Below are 27,979 nucleotides of genomic sequence, written 5' to 3'. Positions count from 1 at the left end.
CATCGTTAATAAAGAAAGGGGAAAAAAAAAAGAAAAGGGAAATAAAATTCAAAAAATCATGGAAGCGAAGGCACTCCAAACTATATAGATACACTATACATCGCTAGAGTTATTGTTACAATAATACAGGCCGGTACCTACTGTACAGAGTTAAAACTATATGGCTTTAAAAAGCTCGTCTACATTTTGTCTGATTATTAAACAGAATCACTGCCCTGAACGGTAACTTTTTGCTCATTAATAACAGTTCCTGGGTCCACATATTTACATACAAAACAATAAAACTCAAAATTCAAAAACAACCAAAAATAATAATGTACAAGCTTGAATTTGGTGAGGAGCTTTGTGGTTTTTGTTGGATTTTTTTGTGTTTTTTTTTTTTTTTTCTTTTTTTCTTATTATTTACAAAAAAGGTTATTCAAAGACCTGGATCTAACTTGTATAAAAGAGTGTGTGATCCTGCCATGATCCTTGAAAAAAGAAATAAAACCAGAGGGGCAATCCCGACCCTCCCCCCAGCCTAACACACACACAAGACACACACAGACGCTGGCACAGTCACAAAACCAGAGAGATAAGCTCTTAACTCCCCTCCAGCAGTCTTAAACTAAAAGATAAAGCAAAAAAGAAGAAAAGCCATATTTCCTGGCACAAGCAGCAATTTTTCATCATTACTTTTATTACTTTTTTTTTTTTGTTTTGTTAAAGACTCAGTAATTCACTGCCTCCAAATAACAGCGTCTGTAGACAATGCTTCAGCAGTCTCACCTATACAGCAGCTCCATACCCTGCCACTGCCCTATTTTTTGAGTCCCCTGCATTTATTTGGATCACTGGGTCAGCCAAGCCCCTTCACTTACCTTTCGGGACACTGACTAGCCGAGCTCTGGCATCAAGACGCTCTTCAGCCCTTTCTACGAAGTTGCATGTACACGGATTTGGAAAGCCTTCAGTTTATAAATGTGGGTGTGCTTTCCTTTGCAGCCAACCAGACTTTAATGACAGCTAAAAGCTTTAAAACCTGTTTTGTTTTGTTGTGTGCCAACAGCAAATCGCTGAGGGGTATAACAAGGGTTATCGGTTTCATGGTAGGTGGTCGCTCACCTCTCAAAGCAGCTCCTTGCCTCCCCAAAACCCCCCGTGTGTCAGGAAGGAGGAAGAGGGCAGGGCTTTTAATCAGCTCCAGGGCTGCTAAGAGAGACTTTCCAAAAAAATCCCACGTCAACAGGATAAAAGGTACAAGAAACGCACCGAGCTCGCAAGCACAACCCGCTACTGCCGGCCACCCCCAGGGCCACACCAAGGTCCGCGCATTCCCGAAAAGCAACCGCTTGCCTTAGAGATCCACAGGTCGAGTAACAGCTCGATAAGCACCAAAGGCGACTACAGTTTCGCTGAAGGAGGGTAAGGCCGGAGTGGGCACCAAACTGCAAGCCTACAACAAGATCAGGTCTCCAAAAGTCTCGTTCCTACGCCGCGGCTGCGTCCGGCCGCTCACCTGACCCTTTCCCGAGGAGTATTGCTTTGACTTCAGGAAGAGAGACGTGGATGCTCAACACCACGTGCTGTCGCAGGGAGGAAACCCGGACCCTGAACAGATGGACTAGAACAAGCATTCACCTCACGCTTCAGTCAGACTGTTTCAAGATCGTAGACAAAATAAAAAAGCAGTATTGTATCTATGTATACATGTATATATTTATATAATATATATACACACACACACTCATATATAGCCAGCTTTCCTACAAGTCAGCAGGTACAAATTACTGTCGAGAGCACTCGGATGTGTATTTTATTAATATTCTACCAATGTAAAAACATAATGGCAACGTGGCAACACGCATCAATAAATAGAGATCAAAAAAAGCAAGAGGTTAAAAAAGATGAAATTAAATACAGATTCTGGCTGTGGTTTTAAAATCAAGACTATCGGAGAATGTGGCATCCTGCAAGTTAAAACTGCAGTTTTGAAAAAAAAAAAAAAAATTACAAAATAAACCAGTAGACTGTTACAGTTCACATTATAAACCCTGGTGTCCTTTTTTCTGTATGCACCTTGGGAAAGGGAAGCCTGTTCCAATCAAGAGGCAGGGAGGGGTGTAGGAGTGGGGAGAGAAGAAAAATACAACCAAATAAACCCAAGTTTCCATAGTGGCCACTTTTCAAAAAGAAGTCCTTTAACATCTCTGGCTGGGCCCCCACCCCCTCGGAGGATTTTGTTCGTCCGCTCTTCTCTGCTGAAGATGGGAGCTGAACCGCGGGGCAAAGGAGCTGCTTCTGTAAAGCCAACTGCTTCTGTTCGTGCATGTGTGTGTGTATTATATTATATATCACCCGCTCGGGTAAGACTTTTCCCATAATGAAGCTGCAGGTTTTTTCACCGCTAGCACTGATTTTTAAAAATAAAAAGGCTTCCACTAGCGGTTCAAAGCTTTAGACACACGGCAAACCCTCTCTCCCGCTTCACGGCAAGCTATTTTCCTACCACGTTGCCTGCTCCCCGGACCGAGCCGGGGCAGTTCTTCAGACAACCTGGGGTATGGATTTGCTGACAAGAAACGCTGAGCTGTTGAATGACCCCTGCTAAGCTCCCGACCAAATTCAAGCTGTGCACTACATCAAAGTCCGAAACTTCACTTAAAAAGAAAATAAAAAAAGAGGTTAAAAAAAAAGAACTTCAGCAGAGAATGAGGTTTGGGGGTTTGTTTTGTTTTTTGTTTTTTGTTTTTTTTTTTCTTCTTTCTCTCGTGGGAGGGGGCATGAGGCAAGAGTCCTGGTTCTGAAGTACACAACAGCAAACTTCCAACATGAAGAGATTGTCGAGGGGAGAGACATTGGTGTGTTGTATTGCTCCGCTTTCCCTCCTCCCCCCACCTAGTCCCCTGCCCCGGACACCCTGCAGAGTGAGAATACAATGAAACTGGTTTGTATTTATAGATATTTTACAAGGTTAAATAAGAACAACAATAATAATAATAAAAAATTGAACACTAAAATGAACAGGTTGGTTGGTTTGTTGTGTTGGTTTTTTTTTTTGTTGTGTTTTTTTTTTTTTTTTTCCCTCTTTTTAATTTTCTTTCCAAATGTGACCAGTGTTGCTGAGCAAGACTCAAATTACTGGTGATTTTTCCTGTGCAGCTGGCTGCTTGGTACCGGTTCAGGTGGAGTTGGAGGCTGATGCTGTAGCTACACTATTGGTCTGAACTCGTTCTCCTGCATTAACATCTGCAAACGACAGGCGAGAGGAAGGGAAGAGAGAAAAAACAACCAGTATTACCTCCAAAATACAGACACATTTGGAACTACAGCTATGACATTCTTCACACAGGGGAACCCACAACTCCCACCAAGATGCTGTTTGGACAGGATGCTCTCCTGACTTGAGGGGGTGCAGATGGAACACTTTAGTTTGGGGACAGGGTGGCAAGATGGTCTTTAAGCAGAACAAAGGCAACCTTAAGGGCAGAAGGGTTGCAGGCCAGCATGGGAACACCCAGCTGGGCTCTAGCATATTTTGCGGGATGTAACATTGCCAACGTTGCGGTTAAGTTGCCCACATTACATTCCGGTTAAGTCCAACTGCAAGACAAGGCACCAAAGCTAATGCATCAAGTATCCATGGCCACTATGAGGTTTCACGCTGGTGCTCAAGTTTCATATTTTTAGGCCTTCTTGTAACAAAGCTGCCTGTTAATTGTGTGAATGAACGCAGACGATGAACGTGACAAGCCCACTTCCTTGGCACAAACAGCTTGTGTGTTAATGTGTAATTCATGCACTTGTTGCCTCAGAAAATGTCTTTCAAGTCTACTACTTTATTGTGTGTTGCTCAACAAAAGGTGGATTTGCCACCCTCTGAACTGCTGAAGCAGATTAGTATCAATGCCTGAAGCTAGTAACAAGGTTTATGCAAGCAGACACACTGTTAGAGGATCGGGTGTCCAACAACTTCTCTTCTCCAGTAGGGACAGTGCTCCACAGAGAGACAAGTCACAGGACTGTGGGCATGTGTTAAAGAGCATTCCAAGAAAACACAGGGTTTGCAAATAAATACCAAAAGGAAATCCACTGTAACTGTGTTTTCACAGGCCACATGCATCAGGCATTTTCTCTAAAGAAACTGTTCTTAGTATTAGAAGAGTTAGGAGGGGAAAAAAAATGCACTGACTTCATCTGGAACCATCCTAGGTAGGGTCTTATTAGCATGGTCACAAGATGACAAGTGGATGAATGGTTAAACACATAAAATACTCAACACAATAAATACAGGATGAGAAAAAGTTATTAAGCGAGATTTTCTACAAGAGACTGGCATTTCTCCCACTTAAATAAGGTTAACTGCAAAGCTATCAATACTGCAACAGAAAAAAACCCAAACCAGACTTATTATCTCAGTACAGAAGAGGGCAGCCTGGGCAAACAGTGCATTCGAGAAGACACGGGGAAAACAGCTCATAAAAAAAGGTTTACTGACCTCAGACTGAAGGACAGTATGACTAGCATAAATAATAGACACCACAAAATACAAGTGGTGGGCGGTGGGGGTGCAGTAATACTTCTCCAGCACCAAAGAGCTTGCAAGGCAATGCAGCCGGGCAATGCTCTTACAGTCACCTCTTAAGAAAACCCCTCTCCTCTCCCACCCCACTGCCCTGACCATTGTTGGAAGTGCAGCCATGAGCAAAGGCAATGAAGTGAATGAGAGTTCAGAGATGGGCAACACTTGCTGAGCAACACATGAAGTAACATACAAAGACAATGGCAACAAAAATAGGAAATCAGACAAACAGCAGCATCCAGGAATACAAGGGACAAGTGGGAAGAGAAGATGATGCCTATCTGAAAAGGAAATGCTGTGAGGAGTGTGTGGGAAGAAAGGGAAATCCTCCTGTGGGCACAGGATGCCAGATGACTGCTCTGGGAGCTTCCCATTCCTTTTCCTCTCATCCCGAATCAACTGCAAACCCTCCATCATGAAGAAATGACCACCATGAATAAAAAAAAAGCTTATGCAGTTAAAGGCCCAAGGCAACATGACAACAGTACCGATGCTATTTTGGAAAGATAGCCCTGCATACAAGAGATGCCCTCCTATGTGGAGAATTCCCCTGAAGGAGCAATTCCAAATCCCATGTGCACGCAGACCAACGATGACCACGGAAATCAAAAGTGACCCAGCTGGACAGCTAATAGTTTCCATGTTTTTAAACTCTCACTGTGCCTGTTCTAGATTAATTTTCAGGTATGGATAAACTCCAGTTAATGCAACATCTGCCATGCCTGATGTGAACAGTCCAGCTGGAGTCTGTACTGCTGGCAGAGGATTTCTCTGTATGTGTACAAAAAAGTGCTTGTATTTCATTTGTTGAAGTGAAATGTGCCTTTTGTTCTCCTATTCCTGAAGACAGCAAAGGCTGAAATCGTTATCATTACATTGCTACTGAACAGAGATAAAGAAGAAAGAGAAAGGGATGGAGCTACTTCATGTAACATATGCTCCTTTTCTATCATCACTCTAATGGGGCAGTTCCTGAGAAATATATATGCCACATGTTAAAAAGGAAATAAAACAGTGACACAGCCCATGTAAATGATGGAGCTTTTCACAACAAGTAGTCCACCCAGGCTGGGACAGACTTCTCAAGGCTGTACGGGCTCCAAACCTTTAAGAAAATGAAGTATCTTGAATTCCAGCTTGTTCTTTTGACTCTGTATCGGCAGGACATTTGGGGAACAAAGAGGGGCTTGTTCTAGCATCTCTTTGCTGAAGTGTCAGAAAAAGAGCACAAGTGCAGTATGAGGGTCTCTGGACATTCACTTACTCCTCACCACGAGAAAATCAGTTTTTGGGCATATGAGAAGAAAATCTAGGCCTCCAGCAATGCTACTTAAAACATCTGCTTTGCAAAGCCATGGCCTGTGCCACCATGGAAGCCCCGCTGGGGAGCCAAGCTAGGAGCTGACATGCAGCTTTCTGGTATGGGACAGATGACTGACTACACAGCAGACTGTGGCTTGAGGTCAGGGCAGCCTCTTTGTCCTAAACTACCCGTCTGACAGCTCTGCCTCTGTGGGCAAAGAAACCACATTAGGGCTTAAGCGTCAGCCGCTGCCAGAAGTTCTTCCAAACAGAGGACAAAAGTATCTCTTATCAAGTGTAGAGCACCTCTTCCAATTCAGCTTTTCCCTCAGCTTTCTTGGAGGGTGTGTGACACTCCTTAGAAACCTCCAGAAAAGGAAAGATGGGGCTACATTTCAGAGAAGGAGACACCAACTCAGTCTGAGAAAGCCCATTAGCACTAATGACAGCATTAGCTGGTTGGATTTGTAATGCTGACAGACTGTGCTGCTCATCTGCAAAGATACAGAAACAAAACTACCACCAGCCTGGGAGTCCTCACAGGACAGCTGAGGAGACAAGTGGAAGGAGGAGAAAAAAACCTCTGGTTTTCCTATCGGTCCTCCCTATGGATGTAGAAATCCAGGGCTTAGAGCAAAACTCGTGAGCTTGAAACATGCAACTTTACTCCTCTAACTATCATGGACTCACCCCTGTGCTGAGCACACAGAAGCCCAAGCAAATGCTTGCCCCTCTCCTCCTAGTTAAGGAATTGAAGTTTTCCAAAACTCCCGCAATGGGAATACCATAAATGCACTAGATCATCTTTTATGGAGCACTGTGGTCTTTTTCAACTGCCACACGCTGGCAGGTAAGACCAGCTCTAATCTGTTTTGTTGCTGAAAGTTCAGGCACGCCATCACGTTTGGGATTACATGGGATCAACACAGCAGGATGCCTCAGACGATGACCCCAGCATCCCTCCTGGCACAATTCCCCTACAGATGGCAATTACGCTCTTCCCATCCTAACGCTGACTAACAGAGAGGTAACTACGGCTGCTGGCTGATTTGGGAAGAAAAACAGGCAGTCACACAAGCTGGCATTTGGCCTGGTGTGCATGCTCCCCGCTCTCAGATGCTGTGGCTGCACAGCTGTGAAACCATCCTCTCCCTCCTCCTCCAGCTAGATCAAGGCAGCATCCACGTGAATAAAGGTGCATGGGCATTTTTAATCAATGGCCAGGATAATTTACAGAAAGCCAGCACACCATTTCAAGCAGGGGCCAATAACTCCCATATTCGTTCTTCTCCACTTTGCTTTAGACAGGCCACTAACATCACATAATTTCTCATACACATTTAGGTGAATTTGCTAACACTGACGCACCAAGGATTCATACTCCCACTGCAAAGGCAGGTTCGATTAGTACAGTGAATCCAGCTTTATGCCTCAAGAGAAGAGGAAATTTACAACAAATACATTTTTTTAATACTCAAAATTTACCTACAATATTTCCCCTGCGTTTAAGATCATGATCCCAAGAGTACTGTTGTATCGGGCTGTTGAAATCACTACTGTGAATCTGTCAGTTAACAAAAATTACTCATTCTGGGTAACTTTTAAAAATTCAGATGTGTGTCATAGCAGTTAGCACAAGGGTGCTGGCTTGAAACCTGCACTGTTAGCGGGGTTAAATTGAAAAGTAAATCTTTCCACTTAACACCACACCACTGCTAAGTCTCCTGGGAAAAACTACTTTGCTAGACTTTGGACAAATAGATCTCACTTTTCTAGTTATTCTCTAACTATGACCTTGCCTTGGTGCATGATAAAAAGCAGTGCTTTTACACCTTACCAAAAAAGCTGAGATTCTGACACGGCTGCACACTAACATGACAGCTATGAAAATGGAGTGATCATCTGCAGGCAGGTAACCACCACCCACCTGGATTATCTCCAGTGATGAAATAGTATACTGTACTTCAATGTACCTGTGCCACAGGCTTTTGGAATAGGCAACAATGCTGGACATAACAGTGGATACTTGAACCTCAATATCAGTTCTGCTTTGCTAGAGGGAGGCCCAAGTTACATGCTAATGATGTCAATTACCGTTAGATGTAACTTGCTTTGCCCTTTGAATTGCCTTGAGAGCTACATTTTGTTGCACCATCACCCCTCAAAAAAGTAGTTTCTGAATTTTTACCGCTTAGTCACACAAGCAAATGTTTTGCAGAAAATTGTCCTGCTTATCAGGATGCCCAGGGTTAGGTGGGATAGTTGCTCCCATGCTGCTTTAGCCATTACTGAACAACTAGAAATTTACTGCTCTGGGATGTGCAGGGGGTGTAGGGAAAGAACAGACCCCTTCTACCAAAATCTCTGGCTAAGTGTAGCAGCAGTGTGCAAAGCACAACAGATTAACATAACCTCATACAGAACCTAATCCTAAAATTCACAACTCTGATGAAATTCCTATCACCTGCTGCAAGAACCTCACGTAAGAAACCACCAACCAGCTGTGCTGCAGAGACCCAAAGCTGCAAGTTGCCCAATACTGAACTTAATTTCATAATTTCTTTCCAAGCTGCAAGGATATTTTTTTTGGTTTTGAACTCTGAGTAAGAGGTCCTATCCCAATTCAGTGAGGTGCTTGCAAACAGAAGGTTTAAAAATATTGATATCAATAAGGTGGGGTTGTTTTTTTTTATTTTCATCTTTTTTTCTTTTTTTTTTTTTTTTTTTTCCTGTATACTTTACATTTAGGACTGGGCCTAATGAATTTTTCTCCCACACGAACTCTTGGAAATTGCTGGGTGAAAACAGATTTCTTTAGCCCCATCAATTCCTCAAGACCCGTATCTTGGCAAAGAGAACTCCTTAAAAGACATGAAAGGGACATATTAAGTGAAACAGTATTTTTCAGAAGGGCTTAAAATAAATTTTCATGTTTGTATTTTGCAGTTTTCCAATCATTTTTACTACTTTATCTGTTGGGTTTTTCTTCTCACTCGTTATTGAGCAACAGAAGCACATAAAAGGAAAACAGAGAACGTGACTATTTGCAAAATACTGCCAAGTGTATGAAACAAACACACTAAATTTGCAAATAGCAATTTTGCTTTCTTCCAAATTCAGAGCACATAAATTGTACGGGCATATCTACTGCATTTTCAGAGAAGCCTCATCTTTCAAACCTGGGTGTATCTGTATGTCCTGGAGTATGAAAATGTTTTCTATACAGCACTGGCTGGGCCAAGTGCATCTGGTATCAGGTAACTGTCCGGCACATCAACCTGCAAATGCTTTCCTGCACGTTTTGAGAGTACCTTTTTTAATTAAGGCTTCTCCTTATCAGCTATCTTACACTGAGTAAGCGTCCGGCACCTCAAAAGGGGGTCACAGCCCTTGTCAAATGGGACTGACACGCATGCAGGATGCATATTGAAGCACACCCATTTTGCAGCCTGCCTTTGGCTGCCCCAGCCCTGAGACAGCCGGCTGGCGAGTGCTGACTCAGGCCTGACTCAGAGCAAGAGTGCCACGTACCAAATCACCTCTGCCACATCCTGCAGCACCTGGGATTTTCTTCGGGAGTCTCCCAACTGATATTACCCAGCTTTTAAGCTTTCACTGGAAACAGCATACAATATGGAGTGGCTACAGGCCAACAGTGAGCTTTTAAAAGGTTTCTGACAGAAACTTGAGAGCGAGCGGGAGAGGCAAAAAAAGAAATTCACTTAGTGCTGGCCAAAACCCAATAGCATCTGCCTCGTGCCCAAGGATGACACAAGCAAACTCATTAAGAAGCAACTGCAACTACTTAGATGAGGCAGCGAGCATGCTGACTGAACTCCTTAACAAGACTTCTAAGTGCTAATGCCTTTGGGGAAAAAATCCTATCCATCCACGCTCCATGGAGGCCACGTGTATGGAGCTAGCTGTTTCTTCTCTTCCTAGGCATCACAAACTCATGCTCCAAGTCAGTATTAAATTTAGACTGGCTAAGAGCTCAGAAATTAGGAGCAAACCAATCTATGAGGATTGCTAAAAACCAGGTGAGATAATGATTTTGACTTAGTGGAAGTCTGAGGGAGGACCAACAAACTAAACAGTCAAACACAGAGTTTAAGTGTCCTGGGTTAGGATTTGGGTTGGTGACCACGGCTAGCACCCAAATGACCACCTACCAAGACTGAGTTTTGGTGATGCTGGAACAAACCCTTCCTCCTCCCCGTTCACCCCGAGGGTCGAGGTGACTTGCGGGCCCCAGCAGAGGGAAGATGGCTGGGCAGGTGGAGTGAGGGTGGAGAGGCAGGCAGTTGCACATTCTCACCTGAGGCCGCTGTAGCATTTGTAGGGGTTGAAGCAGCTGCTTGGTTCCGGGCATGAGCAGGGATGAGGATCGAAGCCAGAGATGGGTTACTTGACAGTTCTGGAGGGGAGGTGGAACAGAGAGAGTTAGCTCATCATTCGCAAAGAGCCCCGCATGCAGGCTCAGCTCCTTGGGTTTCCCCCTGTAACAGCAACCTCCGGCCACACGCATGCCCTTACAGCCAAAGGTCACGTTACATTTTCTTTGCTGACCAGTGAGAGGAAACCACAGTGATATTCGGCAAGGTGGTCTCCAGAGCAAGACTGTCAAAACTACAAGTAGTGGTGCAAGGGAATTATTTCCTAGAGAAAGACAGCAGCTTGGGAGTTAGCAATGAACCAGCCAAGCCTGTTCCTTACCAATGGCCTGATAATGCTGTTTCATTCTGAGCACTGGAAAGATTCCCTTCATGAACCCACTTGGAATCAGTCTCAAGGAGAAGGCTGATAACAGTGGTGCTGCTTTAGGCACTGGTTCAGCAAGCAAGCAGCTGCAACAGTTCCTCCAAGAGCTTCAGAGATTTAGTTCTTTGGCTCACTCAAGCATCACTTTCTCAAGAACTCAGGAACCCAAGACCAATCTCACACAGCAGTCTCCTAGAGCAAGGCCAAGGAGAAACGACATCTTTAAAAGCACAGGGAAAGGCAAAGGGAATTGGTCTGCTGCACAATTTAAATGGGCAACAGAATGATGCAACCATTCTTTCTGAAGACATTAACCAAGGGAAAAAATAGTCATGTCTTTTAGGCTCCAAACCTAATATAGCTTCAATGTGTATCGGAATGAGAAATAGGCATCTTAAAGCCACAACTGTGGGAGGATTAAGGGCAACATATTGCCAACAAATGACAATCTTCTGGCACCCTTTCAAGAGAAGCTAGTGCCTCACAGAAGGTGGGACTGAGCTGAGACAAGACAGGTCTTGTTTGTTTCAGAAACAGGAGTGACTGGCTGTCTCTTGAGAAAGCAACATCCGGTGAAAAGGATGTGAACAGTCACCTCCCAGAAGGAGACTGATGACTTTTGGAGCTCCAGGAGGTCATCTGGAGGAGAAATGAGAATAGACAGCTTTTTACATAAGACCTCCAGAAGCAAGGGCTGTACAGAAACCCATCCAAATCACACCATGGGTTCAGTAAGGGGGTTTTGTACACAGTCTTATATTATTTTGGCTCATTTTTAAGAGCCTATTGCTTTTCTTTAATACAAGCTTTAAACTTAGGGCCTAAAGGGATCAGTAGTCTACTTGGCAATTTTTTTTCCTCCGTTAAGTTGCATTAAGTTTCTTTACAGTCTTAAATTATTTGGGTTCACTTTTAAGAGCCTATTGCTTTTCTTTAACGCAAGCTTTAAACTTGGGGCCTAAAGGGATCAGTAGTCTACTTGGCAATTTTTTTTTTTTTCTCCATTAAGTTACATTAAGTTTCTTTACTGCTGGGAGGGAAAGATGCAGAAGACTCTCACCTGCTTACAACATTACTTATTACTACATATTTTGAGACAGTGTTTCAGCACTTAAGAACACAAGCTCCAGTCTGGAACCAAACAGAAGTGGCTACATTAACTGCAACCCTTCCAACCTATCATGTAATACTCCACTCAGGTCTAATCAGACCTAGCTAGTCCTTTTGGAAAACCTCGATACTTACAGCATTTGTACAAATACTAATCCTCAAAATCATGTGGAAATAATTCAGAATTCATAAACCTCCATTTAAATGGAAAAATAAACAGAAGGAACATGAATCCTCAAGTGTCAAATCTGAACACCAGTGATAAACCTACACTTTAGTGCTATCTTGGGTATTAGCTGCTCCATGCTAGAAAATGTATTTTTTAGTATTTTTTCACAAAGCTATTTCTCAAATCTGTTATTACTGGGAATCTGCTGCTCACCCCGCTCTTTTGAAAGATTCTATCATTCCTTCATTGTCTTCTGCTCACCACTGGCAGAAATATGAGGCTGTGACCCAAACAAAAGCAGAGCTAAAACGTCAAGGAAATTTTCTGCCTTCTGGTGCTAAGCATTGTCTCAAGGATGCAGCTATAGACTGACTGCATTATGGAAGCCAAGGAGCCAGCTGATCCAACAGAACACCACCCTTGTCGGAATGAAAGTCCCTTCTCATTCCTCCCATATGTTCATCTAATGCCATCCGAACACCTCGTTTCACAGCACCCATTATGACAAATACACCAGGCTTTGTTGTTTTCAAAGCAAGTACAACCATTTCTCTGTAGCTACCGTAAAGAACCTGCGTAGATACTAGAACACTGATCCTATTCCCTTCCTCTCAAACCCCATGTTATCTGTCTTGGTATGAAGTTTTTAAAATTCAGCATGCTCTGAATGTCTTGACCCTTCACTTAGAGGAGCAGGTCATTTCAGAGAAGAAATAACCAAAAGAAATGGAACTCTTTTGGCTGTACTTTAATAGCAGCTTTGCTTGAGAACTTGCTTGAAATTTTCGTTCTACTGTATTTTTGCAGCTATCCTGTCTGTCAGGATGAGACATGTCAATACTGAGGAAAAAGCTTGACCTGGGTATCTGCAGTTTACACAGTACTGAGAACCTCTGTTCTCAGTGATTTCCAACGCAGTATTTGTACAAGTTGTTGAACTGCAGTTGTTGCCCGCTTACCTAAATTAGACTTGCAATTCAAGGTTGCGTTAATTACAGCCAATACTGTTCCAAGAAGGTATTGTGATCAAGGCAAGCCAAAGTTTTCAATACCATGATGTGAACAGACTAGCTATCCCAATTCATGAGATCTCACTCCCATTCACATCAGCTGGGAAAACATCTTTGGCTTTCTCCTGATCAAATCATGCCATTTTCAGCCAGTTGCAGCAGTCCAATGAAGTGCAGAAATGAAAATGTCCAGTTTTACTAGAACACTGGATCACCTTCATTCCCTAAACACAAGAAAATGCTTGGTGTTGGGAAACAACACAGTGTTCTTTTTCAGTGTTGTTACATTTGATACATGAACATTCCCAGAATCCCCTGGAAAAATCAGTCTTGTATCATGTTTGCTTTGTCACAGTAACAAACTTTCCATGTATTATAACTCAGGTTATTCCAGCAGTTTCTCCTCAACCTAGAAGAGTGCTGGGAGGCACACAAGTTTCATTGTTCTCCTTTCCTCCACCCTCCACGTGCCCTGAGCAGAAATACTCTGTCTAAAAAAAACCCTAGATGGCACTCAAATGGTCACACTAAGGATTTCAGTGTGACCAGAAACACTTTGTTTAGAAATGAAGGGGCTTATTTCTATATATCACTATATAAAATAAATAAATATGGAAGAAATGTTTTTTTGAAGGTCACAAGCCAGGCTCATTAAAAAAAAAATTAAACAAAACCAACCACAACACCCCCGCACTTTAGCAAAAAAAATAATTTGCCATTGAGAAGCATGATAACCATTTGTAAGTGCTGAATCACAGAAAAATTTTACAGTCTTTAATGGCCAACATGGAGTGACAGTAACATTTGCGACCCAGCACAATCACCAACTTATTACAGAAGTTTTGGAAATGATAGTCATTTCACAGATTGTTTGAAAAATCAGCTAAGAGAAAAATTGTTTTCTGTCTCGCAGGTCTAACAGCCATTGAACTGCAGCTCTGTGGCTGGTGGAGAAACCTCCTTGGCCAAAATATTTTTTTTAAAACCCCAATTAGCATATAACATTTGTTTAAATATTAAGAGAAACTTACAGACAAGACATTAAGAATGACCAGAAAAAGCTCTCTTTCACAGATCTCATCTCTACAATAAAGTAAGCACCTACATGCCCCCCAACTACTGCTGGTGGCCAAAGACCATGATCTTTATCTTCCATACACTCTCACTGCTTTTCTTCTAGGCTATCTGAGAAACATCAGTGCACAGATCAACAGATCTGGTATGACGCTTAGGTTATTTCTGAAAATCAATCCAATGCATTAATGGTCAGATTTATGTTCTTATTTCCAACAGTCTTGCCTTCAAGCCTTTTGCAGTCACCTCCTACTTACTTCATGGGTTTCAGGCAACTGTATACAGCCAAATAAAACTTAATATTGTCTGTTGAAAACAAATGCTGCTTAAAACAAAAGGATGTCTTTCATTACTTTTTAAATTACCACAGATGACTCAGCATGAGTCATCATCTGATTTCCAATGACCTGATCTATTTCCCAGTTGAGATTTCTGCTCTGGACTAGCCAATTTAACGGGACCTTGCACAGCCTGGCTAAAAAGCCAGGACTGCACAGTGGTCACTGGAGGAGCAAAAGCTTCTTGTGTATCTTGAGGCCGTAATCAGGATTGCTTCTACATGAGACTCACTGCTGCATATTTATTAATTACAAAGCTCTTGAAAACCCTGTGCTAAGCAATGTATTTATTTTAAAAAAACAGTCCTGGTTGGGTTTTTTTTGAGTTTGGCTAGTCACCTACAACAGAGCTTCTTAGGGAAGGTGTTAATGACGACCCCATCCTGCCTTCCCTTCTCAGATGGTAAAACTGACACCTGCCAATGACAGAAGCCTGCTTTTTTGAATCTTAAGGAAACTGCTCCACTGGAACCAATTTCTCTTGCCATTCCCATGAGTCACTGTGCAGGGGCAGAGCACATCAGCTCCTTAAGACAGCAAAAGAGGTAGGCTTAAATTTGCTTGAGCATTAGGGTAGCTTACCCAGCACTTTCTACACTGCCTGGGGGAAACCAGGGACACATTCCCAATACACACATTTATTTTTCCCCTTAGGATTTTTAAGAAGACTCACTATAGAGCTTTCCAACTCCTTTTAAAATCCTTGTTTTCATGTAGCGAATAGGCCCAATCTTAACATCATTAAGAAACACTAAGAAATACTTCCAAAAAAGAACAGGGGTGAAGATGTATTAAGATACTGGAATTGAAACTATCTTATGATTACAAAATATGGCCTTAAGAGTGAGAAGAAAAGGCAATTCATGAGTACTGTAACAAGGAAGGACCTGAACATAACTACTAAATTCCTAACAACAGATGCAGAAATCACCACAGACGACAGTGACCTGGAAACACAAGCTATTTTCTTCAGCGTTTTAAGGTCTTCATACTTTGGAAAAGTTTTAGTATATTCAATATATTTACCTTCTGCAAGTTAAAAGTTTATTTCCAGTCAGCTTAAAATACCACATACAGACACAAAGCTTTCTGGCCCTCTCTCCCTGTGTCGTCCTCGTCCCCCCCGTCCCCCCCCCCCTTTTTTTTTTTTTTTAAATAAAAAGCCTCCACATGTTGAAGGAGAGGGTTCTGGTTTCACATTTTGGCAGATGGGCACTGCATGCAGTAAAGAGTTTGAAAAATTACACCAACGATAACTGAGCCAAAAGGTGTTTTAGACTTTCAACAGAAAATGCACTCAGATCTATTCTTGCTCAAAGGGTGAGAATTGGCAGCTAATCACTTTTAAAAAGCGCGCTCCAAAATTAATTACTAGCATATTTGTATGCCATACTTCTCACATTTTCTGTCTTGGCAGGCAAAACTGTTCTAGGGGGGATATCAGTTTTACATTTCTGACTTCTGTGGAAAAAAATACATGAATGGTTTTAAATTTGATACCAGTCTGGCTTCAAATAAAAAAGTTACCTGTCCGTCATTTTTACAGTTTCTAAATGACTGAGTCAATGTAATGCCAGACAAACTGTACAGCACATAAAATCTGGACACTACAGCCTCTGTATTTATCTCACATCCAGAACCAAATAGGCAGCAATGCTACAAACCTCTCTGCCAAACCTAATATGCATTACTCCTTGCTATAGCCTTTCAGGTATGAAGGAGCAGGATCATCTCCAAAATGATAATCTAATCTCCACGTCCACTGACTGTGGTATTTCACACAAAACCATCAGCTAGGTTGCAGACACTGAACTGCAAATATAAGCCTTCGTGATGCAATAGAACAGTAACAACCCTCGGTACCCTGCATGAAATTTGAATTGAAAGCACCAGGCACCTGAAAATTCCAGAAGCCATTTCTCCAAGTCTCTTTCCTCTCTTTTTGAAATGGACAGCCAGTTATGCAACTGCTTAACAACCTCAGTCCTGCCCAAGATTTTTAATTTTGAGGGAGTGGTATCTGCATTAAAACAAACATTTATCCCAGTGCTTCTTCCTTAAGAAGGGATCTTTCAACGCTCACAGGCTACCTTGAGTGGTGAAATTGAAGAGTGCAGGTTTCTCTCGCCCATTTGGTAACTTGACATTTGGGTCCCGTAGTTCATCGAAGAAAGAGTGCGCACAGGCCTCCAGGGGAGTCAGGCGGGCAGTGGGGGTGTACTCCAACAGACGGCTACATAGCGCAATTGCTTCTGGTGGAGTGCGGGGCCGGAAGACCTGAAAAAAAACCAACCAACAAGCAAGGAGAACAGGTTGTCTGGGTATGTTTCTTTTCTTTGCTGACCAGAAGCAAGTCAGAGCAATTAAACCTCTCATTGCCCAACAAGCTGGAACAAACTTGTGGTTTGTGCTAATCAAAGTCCTCCAGTAAGTATGGGAAAATCCAGTTCCTGGGGTTGAGAAAGGGTTAATTGCAACATCTTGCACTAGAGTGAAGGTGCAATGCCAGCAAGAGACTTCATGAGAGCGCACTCAGAAAAACAACTTTAAGAATGAAGAGGAAACTCATTCAAAAATCATGATAAACACACACAGGTGCTGCCAGCCATGCATATGGGGTGGAGTGAAGGTGGGGAGGAGGGTTCAAATGAGCAGGATTCACTGAACATAAAAATTGAATAAGGCCCCCACTATGGTTTTGGGTTGGGTTTTTTTCTTGGCTAGTGAATGAAGTCTTAACTAACATGGACTTTTGCAAGCAGGCAGGTCAGATTGTTGCTATGGAGGCTGCTGTTCAACTTTGGAGAACAACAAGGAAAGCTTGGGTGGGGTGCAGGAAACGTCTAGTTCTAATTTGCAAGTTACTCCTTCTGTGACCTTATTCTGGCAAGTCATACCCTTAAGTTTACTGGGATAATTCCTGCACATTTGGTGTTTGTAAGGACAGCTGAAAATTGCATCAAGAGAACCAAATATTTTACTCTAACAGATTTTTACCTTGAGTGATTACAAAAAGGGAGGTCTTCACTGCAGCTTTGTTTTAAACCTTTAAGAACGGTTCTACCCACCGCTAATCACACTCCCATCCTCCTTTCTCATTATGTCAAAACCAAAATATGAGTTAATCATGTACATGACCTGGATGGCCTCCTCGAGCACCTGTCTCTTGCTATGTTGCAGGCAGTATGCAGACTGGGGAAAAGGGAGTGGGGTTGGTGCAAGTGTTAAGTTCTGATGCCAGCATTTTTGGTAACAACTGAGCTAATCCAAAATGCTTTTGCACCAGTGCAGGTGAACCCAAGCCACACAGCACCAAGGAGCAAAAAAATTCAGTGCACGACATGCTGATTAATTGCAGATGAGGAACTTGCACAGGCATTCCTTAAGTTTTAAACCAAAGACACATAAGCTCTCTTGAATGAGAATCAAACACAAAGGCTAAGTTCTCCAGGGACTGATATTTTATCCCCTTGGCGCCCAGCTGGCTCAGGAGCACCAGGTTTGCTGCAATGTGTGCTGTACTAACTTATGTGGCAGGGAACCCTGACTAGGGGAGTCAAAGAGCCAGGTACTGAAAGAGCAGAATTTATTTCTACTACTAGGTTATTGCAAAACAAACAAAAAAATTTTTCCCACGAGGCCTATAATGACAAAAAGAAAGGCTTTAGCTTAACACTGCTGGCAGAGAACTTCTGCTGACCACTGTGCTGTGACCGTATGGTCTCACAGAGGGGCAGCAGAAGCTGCTTTGCAACCACTGCCGGCAGAGCTCAGACTGCTGATCACAGTGCACACTGGATGCAAGTATCACTCCCAAGTCACAGCATGACCAGAACAAAACCTAAGCCTGTCTCCAATTAAAAAAACCAACCAATCAACCAAACAAACAAAAAAAAGAAACAAAAAAAACCCGCTTGTTTGTTTTTTTTTTTACTCCATGGGAAGTAACACAAATGAGTATGTCTTGAGGTAAATCTACAGAAGTGAAGTCACTTGGTATTTAACATGAGGTAAAACTACTGAGGTCTCCCTCATGCACCTTCACACTGATGTCGTAACAAGCTTGATTTACCACAGGCTTGAAACTGAAGTACTTCACTCTTAGCTGTGTTTTTTCCTCAGGACAGCTCACCTATCAGCTACTACACAGATTTTAAAAAGAAAAAAAAAAATCTTTTTTTTTCCTTAAGACAAAGACAACAAGCCTTTATCTTGACCAAATCAGGAGGCAGACAGTCACAAATCTGCCCTCTGTAAAAGGAGTACTCGTGTCCAACTCAAACTCCTCATTTTTAAGTCAGTGAAACCCTAACATCTGTCTCTTACACCCTGTTGAGAACGGCTCAGCCTGTCTTTGGATCTGTAATTGGACACTCAGGGTAGGCAGTTCCCCAAGTCTGCCCTAACTGCTTCAAACCAGGGAGGAGGGGGGTGTGGGGGGGTGGAATTAAATAAATAAATTAGAAGGCCTCACATGGCCCCCCCCTGCAACAAGTGCTGACTAACACATGAAGTCAGTTACAGGTCTGTGCCCGTATCATCTCTATCACCTTGTGTTACATTTGCCTGGCTGCTGCCTCAAGGACATGGTTTGAACTCAAACATTCCACTTCTAGCATTTATCTTTTTTTTCTTTTTTCCCCCAAGGCTAGGCCTAGTAATTTGAAAAAATGTTTTAAGTACATACCCGTACTCCTGAGGTGAAATGTCCTGTTCCTGACGAGTCCTAAAGATGATAATGCAGTGAAATAATCCAAACAGGGGGAGTCAATCCAAAAGAGAATAGTCCAGCAAGGAAAAATATAGCCAATATTATAAGAAATCCATGGTGTGGGGGACATAGAAAATGTTTATACAATTAGAAACTTTAAACATCAGTCTCCATAGCAGCAAGTCCAACTTCACCACAGTGTATGCCAAAAAAATTCGATTGTGCAATGGTGAGGCATAGTATAGAACCATTTCTATATTAAATTTATGTTCCAATGCCAGTGCATTTACTAAAAAAATAAAAAAAATTGAAATCAAAACTCTAACTTGAACTAAAAGGGTAATTGAAATTCCCATCATAAAGAATTTTCAGTCCTTGGTCCTGGATATAAACGTCCACAGACAATGGGGCCAAATTAGTTTGTCCCCAAAGGCGCATCCCACTTGTAAATCTGTCCCAAAGACACAATGTAAAGGTGGTTTTGGTTTTTTCCCCCAAAACCAACCCCCTAGCAATTTATAATTTGTGCTGAAGAGAAAGTAAAAATCCGAGATCTGTACTTTGAATTTGGATGCTTTTAATTTGTGTGAACTATGAGTGCCTCAGGCCGCCGCGGATTATTCTCCATTTTGGATTGACTTCCCCCTCCACTGGATTTTGTTTGCTGGCGTTATCTCTTTAGGATTCTTCAGGAACTGGACGTACCACCTCAGGAGTGCGGGTATGGACTGAATTTCTCTCTATTACGGGTTTATTCCCCCTCATACCCGTCACACCCATTACTTAAGAAATTTTTTTCCCCTCAATTTGTCCCCTCCCACCTCCCTTTTGAATAACGCCCTAAGAAATAAAAGCAAAACCCCCTGCAGTCTTTTAGCTCTTCCCATTCAACACAGTTTCACCGGGAAAGCTGCCCAATTCGCCCACCGAGAACTACATGAGCGGCTGCCACCCACGGCGGCAACGGGTACGCCAGCACTTCCGTGCCACGGGGCGCCAAGGCAATGCCAGGCCGGAGCTCCATGGCGGGAAGGGCTGGGAGGATGGACAGACGGTGGGACCTGTGAGCCGTGAAGCCCCTCGCGTGTACAGCTCAGCAGGAGTTTAAGGTCTCTGTAGTTCTCAGTGAGGGAATCAATCTAGTAAATAATCCGCGGATTATTTTTAGTCTGCGGACTAAAATTTAGTGCACGGACTAAAATCCGGCCCATCGGAGCAAAGTCTGTCTCGGTCTAAAATACATTTGGGTGAAAGCAAAAGGAAAAAAAAAAAAAAAAAGAAAGAAAAAAGGAGAAAAGAAAAAAAAGGAAAAAAGCTAAGTGCACAAAGTAAAGTGTTTGGGCGGACTAACATTTAGTATGCAGACTAAATATGGCCGGGCAAAAGGCACAGCAAGTCCACAAACGAAAAACAAAAATAAAACACTGACAGGAACTTTTAAAGCAATCAAATACTACCCCACCGGCGCAGCAATTCATTTTTCTAAAATGAAACAAGACCTTGTGTAAGGCTATTTGTCCACAGGAGGGACCGAAGGCTCAAGTTTTCATTTTAAAAAATGAACCTGTTTTGGAGATAAACAAATGCAAAAAAAGGCTTTACATACAATATTCTTCAAGGAAAATTTGCACTTGCATAACTCAAAACCTCTTGTTTCTGCAAAGCAAATGAATTTCAGGCTGAGACCCAGGTTGCTGTTTTTTTGGTTGTTGGGTTTTGTTGGTTTTTTTTTTTGGATGAGTTACAAAAATCTCTGAATGATCATGTCAAATGGAAATGCCGACTCATCCAAAGCCACAGCTTTTGGTGCCTTTGTTTCCCCCTGCCCTCCCAGATACCAATAAATTTATACCTCACCAAAAAGCTGAGGGACCAGCGCAAGTTCTTTCTTTGTTCAGGCATGCTGGTGATGCTCAAATACTGGCAGAGCGTAAGAGCTAGACAGCAAGGCCAGACACACTCCTCTCTCCTGTCTAAGTCACACTGCTGTCAATGTGAATTTTTTTATGTTACTCCCCCTTCATTTTTTTGGAACTATCACCTTCCCCAACATTTAAAAAACGACTGCTAGGCTTAAATGCCCCTCGTGCACTATGAGGCTCTTGTCCCCAGGTGACTTCAAGTTAGATGAAGTCTTTATACACTAGCAGAGCCATCACATTTTATCTTACTAATTTGAAATAGTTCCTACCAGTGTAGCAGAGCTCACGCCCCTTCTGAATTTTATTTTTTTGCATGTATGGAAAGACAGAAGAAAAAAGGATAGAAAGCATAGGATTCTCCTATTTCACTTCACTTGCATCAGCATTCAGCTCTCAAATACAACCACATGGGGCAAGAGCTAAGTATTGTTTTAACAGAATGGTTGCTCTGACTTTCAGTTCATCGACATTCTTCAAAACAGATTTTCCATGCACAACACGGAGCTCCGTCGTCTTGGTCTAATTAAGCCCCAAAGCCAAAGCTTCACAATGTTACACCAAGGTGCTCTTCTAGCCAGTGTGTATTAAAAGACATGACTTCATGCCATCAACCACTGTGCGTTTTGCATGCAGATTGTGAATACCGCTTGCATGCTGTGCTCCCAAAGAGAGCAGAGGCTTATGAAGATGACATCTGTTGCTAACGCATCAAGTTTGTGACACCACGGTTAAAAATTTCCTCACCAGTTTCAGAGACTCATGTGCTTTGCCAAGAGCCACCCACACCACCAATTCAGGCTGACAGTCTGTGCACATCTCCTTTTGGTTTGTAAGCACATTTTTGATGGCACATTAGGTAAGACAGAAAGCTCCTCCCTTCAACCAAAAGCCTGTACACTTGTTTACAGGCAAAGTCATAGTACACAACCCTCAAATCAACTTTTTAAAAACGCAATCACACAATATGATTACCACAACTTTATGACATGAAGCGGTATTTCAGTCATGCAAGTTTAACATAGTAAGGCTTATGATAAACATGACATGTTAATAAACACAAAAGGAGAGGGAAGAGACACATGCAAGACAGCAATAGATGCACTGAGCTCTACCTGACAGAAATAAACCCAAAGCTGCAGCTGAAGCTCTGCCCTTGGGACTAGTCTTGTTCCAAGGGCCTAAGAGTTTGAGAACGGGATTTCTGAAATGCGCCATTTGGCTATTCTGAAGTGCATAAAACTCACGTGATATAAATGAAGGTTTAAAAAAGCCCATGAAAGAGCCACTGGTGTTGGGAGTTGTTTCAAAATGTATATAAGCCCCTCAACTTCCTTCTCTGATTAAATTCCCCTATGTTTTTTCTAAAAAACAACTCAGAAATAGTGAATGCCTTATTAGTCAAGAATCCCTGTCAGATGGCACTTACACAGATAGGGAAAATGAAATAAAGGCAGGAGGGTTAAGTGGCTTACAAATGAGCCAACACAGAACTGGGAACAGGACCAGGAACCTGTCTCCAAAGCTACTTCTTGTTGAGACCACACACTTGTTACTGGGCTCCTTCCATTGAGGACCCAGCGGAGACAGAACAAGCTAGCGTTTATTACCCAGTGCATGTGCTCTGCTTCTATCAAGCTCTAAAGGAAAGCAACAAAGCTAAGCAGAACAAAACAGCTCCCCTTCTTCTCAGAGAGGACCCCCAAAAATATACCTCTGTAAGCACTCTCAGCCTCGATGGGACAGCCGCTATGAACAGCCTAGATAGATTTGTTGCAACGGGATGGCTAAACAGATGGTACGTTGCAGAAGACATGTTAAACTTAACATTTGATTTCCATAGTTGCACTAATGCAAATCATCTCAATGTTACATTAGTGCTTGCTCACTTATTGTTAAGCAGCATTTTCTTTACTGCATACAAATCGGGCAGAAGCAGGGTAATTTACCACCCAACACACCTGGCTTCTTTTCTCATGCTTTAGATGGAGAGAAGAGATTTACACTGTCAAAAAAACATTGTTCCTACAGAAGGAGCAAGAAAAACTTGGTTGTTTTTTTCTTTTTCTTTTAAGATAGTCTCCAGCAGAGCTGTTTTCACTCATTGCTTGGAAAGTCATTACACACCAAGTGAAAAACAGAACTGTACTCTTCAAAAAGAGGTCAGGGCACAGTTTCACAACAGGCACAAATTGCCTCCAGTTCACACTGAGAAAGACAGTTCTGTCCTCCTCCTGGCCACGCAGGTCTGCCCTGTTCCCTTGTCCCAACACTTGCAGTCGGGGCTGAATGGTCAGCCAGGTAAGAAAGGTAATCCAAATCCTGAACTTTCGTCTTATTCAAGAGGATTTTGTTACTATACAAACAATAATGCAGAAGGGAGGCATCAGGAACATGCAGGTGGGAGGTAGAGAACTGACCCCGCTCCATGATGAATTTATGCCAATTATGAAACTGCACTCAAAGCACCATCTCATCTCCACTGCAACTTTGTGGCTCTACAAAAGACCAGACCCCAATCTCAGAAAGAAAAGTTTGCATTTTCAGCTTTAATTCAAATGCAAGTCCACTTACAAGATTTCTGACAAAAGAATTTTCACTTTCTTTTGTCATCAGTTATAATTAGAAGTGACAAAACAAGCTGTCTATCCATTTTACTGTTTGGTATTCTTCCTCTAATCTACAGTATGAGCAGTCATTTTGGAAACATTACAAGCAAAACAATCTGCTTAAAAAACAGACAAGAACCAGGAAAGCAGGAGTAGGACAGGATGAAGACATGAAACCAATTCAGGAGGGTGGAAAAATATACTCATGAGAGAGACCGGACTCTCTACGTCCCAGTCTCGGAGTGGGGAAGATGACATGACTGTCTGCTACAAGCACAGAAAAATTCAACATTCAAGGTAAAGTGATTAGTATGGTAAAACATATACAAAGAATATACACAGACAGAGGGGATACTCAGACGAAAGTATTTCCCAAGTATTTTATAATATTAGGAGAAATTATTACATAAAATAGAAATATGGATGCTAAAGTCAATATCCAAAGCTACTCTGTAATACAACCACTGTGGTTCTGCACAGCTTCAGCTGCAGCCACGAGTGGCCAATTGCTTTGGAGAAGTGCCAGAAGGGTTGAGCTACAGCCTGAAGTTTCATCTTAGTCACTGTTTTCCTCTGCTATAATAATCTGGCTGAAAGACACAGACAGAAGAGAACTCTGAACAGTATAAATAACGAAAAAAGAAAAAAAAAAGGACACGCTTATGAAGTTGGGAGGGACTTTGCTGCAATTTTATTGTGATGGCAAAGTGCTGCAGAGACATGTCCTCGTGTAGTCACCCACAAGAGTGCACTGCAGAAGGGCAGAGATACTCAAAACCAATCTAGACACGACAGTTTTTCTCTCTCTCTCACTGATAGACAAATGACTCCTGTCTTTTTCCATCTCAACACTGACTTGGAAATGATGATTCAGACACCAGCTAGCTACAAATGTGGGGATGGTGAACAAAGCCATTCTTTTGAGTACACTCAAACTTATCAACTGCATACTGAGAAAGTGCTTGCACATGTAAACAATCTTGCACATATCTTCAGAACAGGAGAGACAAAGGCCACTAAACCACAGATCACTGAAGAGACACACTGTCTATTTTAAAAAGCTGCCTGCAGTGGAAACTGCTCCAACATCTATACAATGGAGACAAGGCAGAGGTTATGATTTGACTAAAGAAAACAGCCTTTGCTGCTATAAGCTGTTGTGTGTTATGCCATCATGAACCATGGGCACACTTGTAGCTCAACAGATAAGTCAGTTCATTATACTGCCATTACCAGCAAACACGGGGAAGGTCTCCTTGAGTGGGGAAAAAAATCCAAATAAGTCATCTCCCCCATGCAGAAGAGGCCTAAAGTACATAATTATATTAAATTTACCACAGTTTCACTCAAATGAGATCCTTTACTAGCTGGATGCAAGGGGAAAGGCACGTCATCACAGACAGACATTTTTCATATTTCTGGAAATAATCACAGCACTGTCTTTGTTTTTCATAACCCCAAGGATTTAAGATCTGAAGGTAGCATCTGAGTAATGCTAGGATAAAGGCCAGCTGTAATGGAGCCACGGTAAGCAACGCCTAACGCAAGCTTATGAAGCACGTGTTTAGACCTTTCCTCAGTTACCGCACTGTCCCTGCCCCCGTCCCAAAGGGTTGAAAGCTTCAGAGAAAGCCAATTGCCAAAGCTGAACTTCAACAGCTCTGTGATGTACAGCCTTGCACTTGATCTCTCATTTTCTTCTTGGCTTTCTAGTCACACAGCTATACAGTATAGATGAAACTTAGTTAGAAGAAAACAAGTATAAAGATTAGACTGCACTTCCAAGAAGAAAGAAGGCTCAAGGAATTGAGGTGGTTGAAAGACACAGAAGGGAAGTTTTGACCTAGGGAAAACAACAGCAACAAAGCCTCCAGAAAGGGTAATAACTTTTATTCGATGAGCTGATACAGTTGGAAAAAATCTAGAGGTTTTCAGACCTAAGATAAACCTGGAGACATGACTGTCTGTCTAAAAGCCTACCCATTTTTTTCCAACTGTATCAGTCAGTAAAAAGATATTCCCACCCCTGCAAAACCTTCCTTCTCTTGTAACTTAATACTACTCACTCACAGACCAAGGCAGACAAAGCAGTAGGATGCACCTCCATGAATACAGTATATTCTATGCTAAGCGAAAACAAAGGGAGGTCTGGATGAAAAGAACAGCTGCCTTACTAAATTAAACACTCCAGTATTACGAAGACGACCCCCTTGCAAAAGAACCAAAATGTCCCAGATTCCTCATTTTGGGGCTGGGGTTGTGGGAGTGGGGTACCAGAGAAGAAATGATAAGTCCTGTTTTGGAAGAACTGTTTGAAAGATTCCTGGAAAATTCAGATTCTCTTTTCTTTTGCTGGCCAGGGACACACTGAACTCCCATCATCATCTGCATCATGCACCTAACTGGTATAAAAACACGCACGTGCTTGGGCAACACAGAACTATATTGGAGAGAAGAAAGAGACGCCTCCGTACGTTTTATAATGTGAGACTCCAGCTCTTAAATTACAAAAGTAATTCAATCTCAAACAGATTGAAAAACCAGTCACAGTTTGCACTATAAACTTGCATTATTGCTGCAGCACAGAAAAGTATTTTTTAGAGTGTTAACTCTCCTAATCTATGAAGAAATACCCTTGTTAAATAGAGTTCTTTCTTCATATCACTACATCACATTGAGTATCAGTACTGTACTCGGATAACACCAATCCATTTCTACTGAAAAGTCTAACATACACCTATGAAGGTTGACTTCAAAATGCCGTAAGACTTCTACTCAAAATTCCAATCTAAGCCTGAAACTGCATGAATCTGAAAAATAATATCCCTTCATGGACTCATCCTTATTCAGTCTCAAACAGTTTCTCCAGTTCTTTAAAAAAACCCAGAACCTATTCCATTCTGCTACAGCACCAGCCACTATTCTCCACCTAGTAAGTAACAGCAAATGTAGATTACACCATCACAGTGATACTGAGCAGGAAAATAACATATCTATGACTGCCAGAAATACCCAGAGAGCAGAGCAGAAACGAGGACAATCTGACAGAAGTCCACACCACTGAATTTCAGTTGCAACCTCTCAGTACTACAGTTTCCAAAGAGAACTCTTAACTGCCATCTACAAAGACCTGCAGATCAAGTACCTTGAAAACAAAAGCGAACCATGGACCTTAGATTTGTACAGATTATTAGTCTGGATGCAGCCAGTTCCAGACTACATAGAAGAGGTTAAACATCTAGACAGTAACTAAACGTGCACCTTCACTGGGCATCTCCACTCCATGAAATTAACTCCAAGTAGGACCTTAAAAACCCTCAACTTTGAAAAATATCCATGTTGTATTAAACACCACAAAGCAATAAGGAGAACGCCCTTGTGTCAAAGAGCTTATAGCAGGCAGTGACTATATTCTCAGTAAATGTCTCTCAAATACGCTGAAAACTAGCTGTCCTTCCACACAAAACCCCCTTAACTTCTGTCTGCTTGCCACAACTAGTCTACAAAAATAACAACGGTCTAACTATTGTAATCTTCAGTAATCTTTAGCTTAGATGGCAAAGGTTTGTGCTTTTGAGGCTAAAACTTGAAGTTCAAGTCCTTCTGGCAACTACCTGTAGCACTCTAGTTACATACATAGTCATTACAAAAACACATTTGCACTTTCATATCTTCAGTCATTCCTTTTCTGCTCGTTAGACAGACAGAGTTTAGAAGGGTTTTTTTTCCCCACACTTTTCAATTCCATTATACGGATGCTCCAAGAGGATGCACATGCCCCCTGCCGTGCCATCAGATGTGTGCGACCAGATGTTACACCAATTCTACATAATACTACCATTTAAACCTTTCATGGCTCAACATCCTCAAAATGTTGGGAGAAAAGGATCTTTAGAAGTAATACATTGAGAGGATGAACATTATTACCAACACCATGCTGGATAATCCATTTTGGTAATTCAGCATTTGTATAAGAAGAAGAGTACAGATCTCATGAATGAAGTACCATGTAACCCAATTTTAATAAACCGGTTTACATGCTATTCTACACCCAGCCAATATCAGGAAGAGTTGTGTGCAGAATGATTTGAGAATGCGAAGCTATGTTGCAAACACAGCTCTCCAAAAACTAATTGTGCCCTAATGGAGAATGCAGATTGGATCTTCTGACAAGTTCCCCTCAGTTCTTTGTATGACTTAGTTTCACTTGTGATCCTTTCGAAAGACCAAAAACACATTCATACAAATAGAAGGAAGTCTCAGTTTTTTCTTGAAGCTTCCATTTGCCAAAAGATCTTTGTTGTGGTCTAACAGACTATCAAGTGCATACAGATGATTCCCAGGCAGAAGATGAGTTGCATTGCTAGCTTAGATGCTTCACTGTGTCCTACAGTACATCTCTGCACTCCTACTTC

General features: G+C 42.1%; 1 protein-coding gene across 2 annotated transcripts in view; it reads right to left on the bottom strand.

Annotated features, from left to right (window-relative positions):
* Window positions 1-1,772: 1,772 nt before the first annotated feature.
* The window catches only part of GSK3B (glycogen synthase kinase 3 beta), a 153,040-nt gene continuing 126,833 nt past the window's right edge, over window positions 1,773-27,979 (bottom strand). Inside the window, exons 9-12 of one of the 2 annotated variants that reach the window (XM_074897172.1) lie at window positions 19,013-19,051; window positions 16,416-16,602; window positions 10,182-10,280; window positions 1,773-3,228 (exon numbers count right to left, since the gene is read on the bottom strand). In XM_074897172.1, coding sequence (XP_074753273.1) covers window positions 3,161-3,228; window positions 10,182-10,280; window positions 16,416-16,602; window positions 19,013-19,051 — 393 coding nt within the window. In that variant the 3' untranslated portion in view covers window positions 1,773-3,160. The remainder of the gene's footprint in view (window positions 3,229-10,181; window positions 10,281-16,415; window positions 16,603-19,012; window positions 19,052-27,979) is intronic. The other variant, XM_074897181.1, reaches the window with a different exon arrangement.

This window comes from Athene noctua, chromosome 1 (assembly GCF_965140245.1).
Source record: "Athene noctua chromosome 1, bAthNoc1.hap1.1, whole genome shotgun sequence".
In the NCBI taxonomy this organism is placed as follows: domain Eukaryota; kingdom Metazoa; phylum Chordata; class Aves; order Strigiformes; family Strigidae; genus Athene; species Athene noctua.
This window is presented reverse-complemented; position numbering and strand designations above follow the sequence as displayed.